Source organism: Trachemys scripta, chromosome 7 (genome assembly GCF_013100865.1).
Source record: "Trachemys scripta elegans isolate TJP31775 chromosome 7, CAS_Tse_1.0, whole genome shotgun sequence".
In the NCBI taxonomy this organism is placed as follows: domain Eukaryota; kingdom Metazoa; phylum Chordata; order Testudines; family Emydidae; genus Trachemys; species Trachemys scripta.
Window position 1 is genome coordinate 31,957,277 of NC_048304.1, and position 9,717 is coordinate 31,966,993.

At 51.0% G+C, this 9,717-nt stretch overlaps 1 protein-coding gene across 1 annotated transcript; it reads left to right on the forward strand.

Moving 5' to 3' along the window:
- Positions 1-1,096: 1,096 nt before the first annotated feature.
- On the forward strand, positions 1,097-8,035 carry BATF2 (basic leucine zipper ATF-like transcription factor 2). The gene is made up of 3 exons (XM_034776340.1): positions 1,097-1,487; positions 3,538-3,639; positions 6,933-8,035. Exons 1-3 carry the CDS (start codon positions 1,377-1,379, stop codon positions 7,125-7,127), a joined length of 408 nt encoding a protein of 135 aa, XP_034632231.1. The 5' UTR covers positions 1,097-1,376; the 3' UTR covers positions 7,128-8,035.
- Positions 8,036-9,717: the final 1,682 nt, after the last annotated feature.

The window sequence follows — 9,717 nt, forward strand, 5'->3', positions numbered from 1 at the left end:
GGCCGGGGTCGGGGAGCCGGGCCGGGCCCGCGGGGCTGGGAGCCGGGGGGTGCGCCGGGCCGCCGGGGGTGGTCGGCTGGGGCCGGCACCCCAGGGCCCGAGCCAACCCAGGCTGGAGCCGCCGGGGGAGCCAGCCTAGCCTGGGCTGGGCTGGGCTGCGCCTCCTCCCCCCCCTTACCTGCTTCAGGCTTCCCGCGAATTAAATGTTCGCGGGAAGCAGGGGAGGGGGCGGAGACTTTGGGAGGGGGCGGAGTTGGGGCAGAGTTGGGGCGGGGCCGGGCCCCCCGGGAGTGTCCTCCATTAGGAGGCACAAAATATGGTAACCCTACAGATCCTCACTGGTGCAAATCCCGCATGAGCCTTTGGCTTAGTGCAAATCAGTGCAGATCCGTCCATCTGAGGATATGCCCCAGAAGGATATTTAAAGCTTGAGGACTTGTCTTCTTTAGGGAAAAAGGTGGGGATTTTAGCAGACCTATGCTCTCCTGTGGGAAAATCCTAGTGTGGACAAGGCAGGGGGAGTTTTCTTGCATGCGCACACAGGGCCGGCTCTAGCATTTTTGCCGCCCCAAGCACGCGCACACACACACACACAGCCGCAATCGTGATCAGCGGCAATTCGGCGGCAGGTCCTTTGCTCCCAGAGGGTGTGACGGCCCCGCCGCCGAACGACTGGACGTGCCGCCCTCCTCTTCATTGGCCGCCCCAGGCACCTGCTTGCTACGCTGGTGCCTGGAGCCGGCCCTGCGCACGCGCACACACACACTCTCTCTCTCTCTCTAGCAGGGTGCAGTTTAGCATCTATCTCGACTGGATAAACCCATGTGAAAACTCCAAGCCACCTGGTCTGTGCTGGGATTTCACCCTGCCTTCCTTACCACAGGATATGATCCCTCCCCGCTTCTCCCCTAGTGTGGCCCTGAGACCTGGGACTGCCTGCAGGCCAGCAGGGTGGTGAGGAAGCTCTGAACAGACCTGGGGACAGGGGCAATCCTGGGCAGGAATGAGGAACCAACTCCCTGCAGAAAAGTGAAAGTACTTAGGGAACTGGCCAGGGAACGCAGCGTGCTCTGTCTCCAACTAGATGGGAGGAAGCTCTTGGGCTTGCCCACAAAGCAGGAAATTCCAAACACGTGTCTTCCAGCCGAGCCAGACTTTTCTGAGCAAAGGGCTGGTTTAGGATAAATCGAAACTGAGCTGTGTTTATAAAGTCACGCATGCACTGAGCTCTTAGGAGATGACTGGCAGCCTGTGAGGGAGAGCTTGGCCAGGCCAGCGAAGCACAGCTTCTGTCGGGATGGTCCCAAGCTGCTAAGTGCCCCTCGGCCGGAGTACACACTTTTCCTTGGGGGTCTGTCACCTCAAGAGCTGACCCCATGCATGTCCATGGCATGGAGCGGTTTGGGACTAACCCTCTGTCCCAGAGCAGCACTAGCTGCCTCTCTGAGGACTCACAGGATGGGAATATCCTAATGGTTGGAGTGGTGGTAAGTACAGAAAGAGCTGTGTGAGAGAGAGATTGTGTGAGTGTTGTGACAGAAAGAACTGTGTGAGTGTGACAGAACTGTGCGTGTGTGACATTGTGTAGTATGTGAGACAGAGAGAATGCTGTGTGTGTGTGACAGCATGTGTGTGGCAGAGAACTCTCTGTGTGCGTGATTGTGTATATGGGACAGTATGTGTAAGAGACAGAAGTGTGTGTGTGTGAGAGAGAGAGAGAGAGAGAGAGAGCTGTGTGTGTGAGAGAACTGTGTGTATGACTGCATGTGTGAGAGAACTGCATGTGTGTGAGAAAGTGTGTGACAGAAAGAACTGTGCTTTTGTGTGTGTGACAGAGACCTGTATATGTATGTGAGTGTATGTGTGACACTGTGTGTGTCAGACACAGAGCTGTGTGTTGTGTGAGTGTGTGTGTGTGTAAGAGAGACAGAAAGATCTGTTTCAGATCTGTGTGTGTGACAGAAAGAACTGTGTGTGTGACAGAGATCTGTATGTGTTTGAGTGACAGAGAATTGTGTGTGTGAGAGACAGAGAGACCTGTGTGAGACAGAGACCTGTGTGTGTGTGTGTGAGAAAACTGTGTGTGACAATGTGTGTATTTAACAGTGTGTGTGTGTGAGAGAGAGAGAGAACTGTGTATGTGTGCAAGAGCATGTGTGAGAGAACTGTATGTGCATGTATGTGTGACAGTGTGTGTGATAGAGAACTGTGTGTTGTATGACTGTGTGTGTATGAGACAGAGATCTCTGTGTGTGTGTGACAGAAATAACTGTGTGTGTGTGTGAGAGAGACCTGTATGTGTGTTTGAGTGTGTGAGATAATTGTGTGTGTCAGTGTGTGTGTGTGTGAGAGAGAGAGAGAGAACAGTGTGAGACAGAGACCTGTATGCATGAAAGAAAATAGTATGTGTGTGTTTGACAGTGTGTGTGTGTGTGTGAGAGAGAGAGAGAGAGAGAGAGCTGTGCATGTGTGCAAGAGCGTGTGAAAGAAAGTGTTTGTGTGACAGAGACAACTGTATGGGTAGGAGTATGGTGTTTTTGTATATCACAGAGAGAGATTGTGTGTATCTGAACATTTGACAGATATTTTGTGTATGTGTGTGTGTGTGTAAGAGTTTGTGTGGGTGTGTCTGCCTGTGTGAAAGGGAGATTGTGTGACTGTGTATATGACAAAGACTGTATCTGTGCCAGATTGTGTGTGTGTAAAAGATGTGGGGAGACAGGCAGAGGGTCAGCTGTAGCTGTCCGTCACCTTAGAATAATCCTTTCATGCCCAGCATTGACTCCAGATTCCCCTCAGGTAGTTGGGATCACAATAGGGCTCTGAGACCTGCTGGGAGACTGACTGCCAGCCTGGGTGGGACGCTCCACTGTGCCTAGGTCACCTAGGAGCCCCAACCCACAGACAGTCACTGGGCTTGTGCTCCTAAATCCCCTTGTGTGCATGAAGAAGTGTGCCCATGGCTGCCATAAGGCAGCCCTGATCAGATTCACCATTGAGCCATGACTGGTGTGGGTTCAAAACAGCCAGTGCCCAACACCCATAGTCCTGTGTGTTCTATTGCCCCAGAACCCCGGTACTTTGTTGTTAGCTTGGGTTCACTTGGGATGATAAAGAGAAGAGAAGAGACACCCAAAAGTCCTGATCGCCCTCCCCGGCTCTAACCACTAGACTCTACTCCCCTCCCCGAACCAAGAATAGAACCCAGGAGCCCTGACACAGTCTCTTCTTCTAACCCACAGGATCCCACAACCCTGGAGTGCAAAGCCCTCTGTTTCTAGCCCCAACGCAGGCACAGTGTGGGTAGCAGTGGGGCAAGCATCCTCCCTTCTCCCCTTGCTCTTCCCGCTGATTGGCTTCACTTCACCCCACTACTAGGAGGCTAGAAGGGGGTCAGCCCCAATGGCCCATCCAGCCCTTGGCTTCACTGCTAAGGGAGTGGGTTGGGGATCAGCTAGTGCCCTCTGTGCTGGGGAGCCCCCTCAACTGAAGCCCAGCCAACTCATCTCATGCCTCACTGGTTGATTTATCTCTCAGAATTCTTTGGAAGAAAAGAAGCTGAAAAGACGTCAAAAGAATCGTGCAGCTGCCCAGAGGAGCCGACAAAAGCACACGGAGAAGGCGGACGAGCTCCATCAGGTCAGTGGAGGGGGGCTAAGAGGGACAAGACAGGATGAAATATAGGGGTGCTGGTGCGGGACCCCACAAAGGGAAGGCTCCCCTGTTAGCAACTTAACAAGAACTGATGGTGGGAGTCAAGGAGGTCATAGGTGCGAGGACCACTGCCTTCTGGTAGAGGTGATCAAAACTGCATAACTACATGTGTCCTAAGGCCTACCCATGAGCAGGGATTCTTCATCAGCACAAGTGGCAAGGCCTGAGGTGGGATCCCTTAGTGAGACATGCTGGAACCACAGCCTCGGAGGAAGGAAGATCTCTCTCTCTAGCCCCGGAGCAATCACTGGCTCTTTAAGACCCAAGCATGGGATGATGGGGTGAGGTACCGTCCTGGCTGTCCGAAGCCAAGGGTGGGAGGCAGGATGAGGAGCAGGGGCTCTGCAAGATGGTTTCCTGCAGCACCAGAAAGTTGGGGTTTTGTGAACCAAAAATAGCCACATGCATTAAGTGTGGCCCCTGGGCCCCTCTCAGTTTGCAGGTGTGGTGTCTAGTGCGTTTGTGTGAAGTTAGTGCAGGCCCATGATCACAGCAGGAGACTGGGAGTCAGGACTCCTGGGTTCTGTTCTCTGCTCTGGGAGGGGAATGCACTTTAGTGGCTAGAGGCGGGGGAACACTGGGACTCATGCCTCCTGGGCTCAACTGTCACCTTCATGGAAATGATTCTGAGCCTTCCCGCTCCTCTCCCAGAGCTGGGGCTAGAATCCAGGACTCCTGGCTCCCAGTCCTCCATGTTAGTCCTTATGTCACTGTATGCCTATTCCATACATTATCTGTATTACGGCAGCATCCATAGACTGTAACCCCCATTGTGCCAGGTGCTGCACAGACACCCAGTGAGAGGCGGTCTCTGCCCTGAAGAGCTGACAGTTTAGATAGACAAAGGTGGGAGGGGAAAGAGGCATAAAGTGGGGAAGGGACTTACCCAGGCTCACCCAGCAGGTCAGTGGCAGAGCTGGGATCAAGCTAGGAATAAGCTTCTCTGGTTTGTACTATGCAGGAGGTCAGACTAGATCATGATGGTCCCTTGTGGCCTTAAAATCTATGAACCTAGGTGTCCTGACTCTCAGACCATGCATACCCATTAGACTCCCACTGTCTCTCACTAGTCTGTTCCATCGCATTTGTGAGCTGCAGAATTTCTAGCCCTCCATTCTCTATTACATCCCCATAACAAGGTACACAGGGGGCCTTCCAAACCATTCCCTTTGCATGCAGTTGGTTAAGGAGACGCTGTGTCTAGCAAGGACACAAGGCTATGCCCAGCTGACGTGTCAGAGGGAAAGTGATAGCAAAAGCGCTCAGTGGTCTGGACTTTGGTAGGGAGCCAGTGAGAGACAGGAGACTTGCACAGAGCAGAAACATAGGATGTTGCAGACTGGCCCAGTAGCCTGTCTCTGACAGTGCCCAGCAAAGAAAGGAGTAAGAGACCCATAAAAGCAGATGTGCACTACTCTGCTCCCCACATTAGGCCTCATCCTGGTCTCTACTAGTCAGAGCTTTGCTGAAGCCCAAAGTTTAATATCCCTTCCACAATTTTTACCAACATTAACTCCAGCTATTCCTGTTCTCATATATGTCTCCACACTCCTTTTTCTGAGTCTTGCTAATCTCTTGGCCTCAGTGACTTGCTGTGGCAGAGAGTTCCACAGGCTAATGCTATGTTGTATGAGTGAGATTCTCCTTTGATTAGTTGTGAATTTCCCTTCTTTCAATTTCATCGAACGGCCCCTTGTTCTCATGGTACGAGACAAGGAAAACATAAGCACTCCTCTCTCTTCTCTAGACCAGACAGTATTTTAGAGACTTTGATCATGTCCCCTCTCTTTTGTTTCCTTGAAACCCTTCCCAGTCTTTTCAGAGAGTGTTTCCAGGCCTCTGACCCCCCCTGCTCATTCTGCAATACCCTTTTGGAGATGGGGTGACCAGCAGTGCACACAGAACCTAGCTCAGGTACCTGTCTGCACTCCATTACCCTAGTCACTGAGCATCTCACTGGCCTTAATGCATTTTTATTCTCCACACCCTGGTGAGGCAGGGCAGTGCTATTACCCTCATTGTATAGATGGGGAAAGTGAGGCACAGAGACTAAGGGACTTGCCTAAGGCCATAGAAGAAATCTGTGGCAGAGCAGAGAATTGAACCTGGGTCGCCCGACTGACTCTGACCACTAGGCCCACCTTCCTCTGCTATCCAGTATTCCAGAGGAGGCTGCACCACTGGTGTACAGAACAGCACTAGAAATTTTTCCTTATTCTTCTTCTTCACCCCAGTGCCTTTTTGGCCCCGCATCAGTCCCCACACCGCACCTTCAATGTGATCAAGGTGCCTAGAAATCCTCAAGCACCATCCATGCAAGGGGAAGGCTGTGGATTTAAAGGCCAGGGAAAGTGAATGGCAGTGCTGAGGGCAATGCTAACGCAGCTGCCGGGCACATACTGTGAAGCATGTGCAGGCACAGCAGCGTCCCCTGCTGGATAGAATCGGAACTGTTCAGCTATTCTGTGACTGTGCCTGCCACCACATCAACCACTAGGGGTCACTGGTGTTCTGCACAGAAATGGCTAGAAATAATAGAGCTGATCTTCCTAATCATTAAGGAAAAGATTACGTCAGAGAGGTCACAGATTCCATGATTTTCAGAGACCTCTGTGACATTTTCCACTTCAGCCCTGAGGGGATGGGCTGGAGCTGTCAGCCAGCAGGGGCCCTAGAGCTCTGAGCTGGCATGGGGACCCAGAGCTCTGGTCCCAGAGCTCTCAGCCACGGGGGGTGTGTGTGTCCCCCGGAGCTCCCAGCTGTCACGGGCGGCCCCCAGCACTCCAAGCTACGGCAGCGGTTTATGATGGACCCCTCCACTCTTCTGCAGCAGGGATCAGGCTCTCTTCCCCACCCCGCTCGGGCTTCAGTCCTACCCCCATCAGCCCTATTTTAATCACAGTAATTTTTAGTACAAGTCAGGGACAGGTCACAGGCTTGTGTGAATTTTTGTTTATTGCCCATGACCTGTCCCTGACTTGCCTGTGACCTGTCCTTGACTTGTACTAAAAATAACTGTGACAAAATCTTAACCTTACTAATAATCAAGTAGTAAGAATGAGAACAGAACCCAGGAGTCCTGACTCCCAGCACCCCCCACCTCTAACCCATTAGACTTCACTCCCTTGCCCTACTGAACCTGGCCCCCTAGAGATCCATTCTCCAAGGTGGCCTGAATTTTAGTCTAACCCCTTCTTTCTTTGCTCCCTTCACCCCAGCAACACGAGCAGCTGGAGCAAAATAACACAGCCCTGAAGAAGGAGATTGAGGCCCTGAAGGAGGAGCTGAACTACTGGAATCAAATGCTCAAGGACCATGAATCCACCTGCCCGGGCATGCTGACTCCCTCCTTGCCAACACAGGCCCCTCTTCTGCACTGGCTGGCTGAGGGGCTGAACCGGGGGATACAGTGACCCTGGCTACCCCTTGGGAGTCCTAAGCTAAGGAGGGCTGTTAAACTGTGAGAGAAGAGCTGCTGCATTGTATCAGACCCATAGACCCATCCAGCCCGGTATCTCTCCCTCCCTGCTGCCCTGGCTCGGGCCCACAGCCCATGTAGTTCCATCTTTGACATCAGCCAGAAGCAGATGCTTGAAAGGACAGCACTAAATGTAATCTGGGAGGGGGGCTGGTGAGTGGATGCAGCTTTGCTTCCTTCCAGGCAGCAGATCTCTCCACAACAATCGAACGGTCTTCCTCAGATCATGGTTAGAGGGGGAATTCCTAACCAATCCATGAGGTAACCCAGAATGGGATCATGCACAGACAGAACCCAGCACAATATGGGGAGCAGAAGACCTTGCCGGATGCTGTCTAACACTAAAGCCAAAACAGACTGGTGGCATGTGAGGAGACTAATAAAATTCACACTCCCAACCTCCAGCCAACACTTGACCTTGCTCTATCCAGACTGGTCTCCCCACCCTACTACACAGAACTGGGGACACCAATCAGCTAGGATTCCCTAAAAGGTGCAACTCAGAGGGGCTAGAGCTAGGCCCTATCAATTTAGCCATCAGTGCAGCCCTGGTGCATTATGGCGTCCAGACTTTTCCCTAGCCTTAAGCACAGGGTGAATTTCACCCTAAGGAGCCATTACCAAGCTGTTGTCTGGGCAGCAGTTTGTACTGAAATGGACTGTTATTTTCCTGGGTTCTTTGCTAACTGGGTGCCATGTTTAATGAGACGATGAACTTCTGACATTTTTGTAAATGTCTGTTCTATGCAACAGAGACACTGTTTCTGCAGGAGAGTCTATTGGCTTGGAGTTTGTGTCTGCAGAGGTGTGAACCTTACATTAAACTGGGTTTATTCTCTTGTATGAGGGAGTTCAGTTTTTGAGGCAGAAGCTCACTTATTAGATTGGTATATTACGAGCCAGGCCCCAATTATGGTGTACACATTAGCCATATAATCAGATTCCAGGAATGTCACTCTCACAGAAGGGACCACGCTGATTATCTAGTCTGACCTCAGGCACAGTGCAGGCCACAGAACCTCCCCCACCTACTCCTGTGATAGACCCATAACCTCTGGCTGAGTTACTGAAGTCCTCAAATCATGATTTAAAGACTTCAAGGTACAGAGACTCCACCTTTTACACTAGCTTATACCTGCCTGACACATGCCCTGGACTGCAGAGGAAGGCAAAACCTCCCCAGACTTTCTGAAGACTATGATAGCTGTAGAATGTGTAGAAGCAATGGAAACAGCTACAAGCAGGGTTGAGGGCTCTTTTTGTTCAGCATGGCACCAGGTTGAGTCATGATGGGCTTTGCCACGTGGTACCATCCAGTTTTTAACGAGTGCCCCCTTGTGATGCTGTCACGGAATGTGGAGGAGTCAGGGCCCTGCACCTCCCCACTTCCTGCGATTCACCGTGACTCTCAGACAGCCAGTAAAACAGAAGGCTTATTGGATGACAGGAACACAGTCTAAAACAGAGCTTGCAGATACAGAAAACAGGACCCCTCAGTCACGTCCATCTTGGGGGGTGGGGAGCCCAGACCCAGGTTCTGGGCCTCCCCTGTCTCCCCAGCCAGCTCCAAATTGAAACTCCCTCCAGCCCCTTCTCTGGCCTTTGTCTCTTTCCCTGGGCAAGGAGGTCACCTGTTTTCTTTATTCTTCAACACCTTCAGTTGGCACCTTGCAGGGGAGGGGCCCAGGTCCTCAGTTGCCAGGAGACAGAGTGTTGGCCATTCTCTGTGCAGATGGCATCACACTGGCTCTCTAGGGCTCTGCAACAATAACACACCCTTATCCCACTACCTAGATACTTAAGAAATACATAGGGGAAACTGAGGCACCCACACAGTATTCAGAAAACATTAAGAACATTCCCACTTCATCACAGATGAACAGCTACAGTAAGGCACGTATCTATGCCATGGCAGGAGTCCTAGACCATTGGTCGAGTTACTTCCGAGATCACCATCCTTACTCTACAGCTATGCTGCATCAACAATTTTCATTGGTTGTATGAGTGAGACTGTACAGATGCTGGATTACTTGGTTCAGCTACAACAATTCTTCAAAACTACCCCCCACCGCAACCCCACGCACACAGCCCCAGCACATACACTTCACTCACCACTGACACACCAAGACAAGCAGGGCTGGTGCAAGAATATTTTGCGCCCTCGGTAAAACTTCCACCTTGCGCCCCCCCAGCTGCATCAACTGAAAAAAAAAATGAAATTTTATTCCTATCAGTTCTTTTTCTTGTTCACTATTAAAAGTAAAGGATAGAGAATACATGTCACTTACTAACTATGAGTCACTATTTGAATTTCATCAACTGTTTGACGTAAACATTGATTAAGAGATCAAGATGACTTCCTTAAAAGTAAGCAATGTTGACTGTAATCGGAAATACACCCTTTTTAGTCATGTATTCTTCCTTCCTTCATATCAAAATCTACTACATTTTATTCTACCTTTAGAATATCCAACTATTGTTATTAATAAAATGTATAAAATTAGAATGGCGGATATTCCATCATA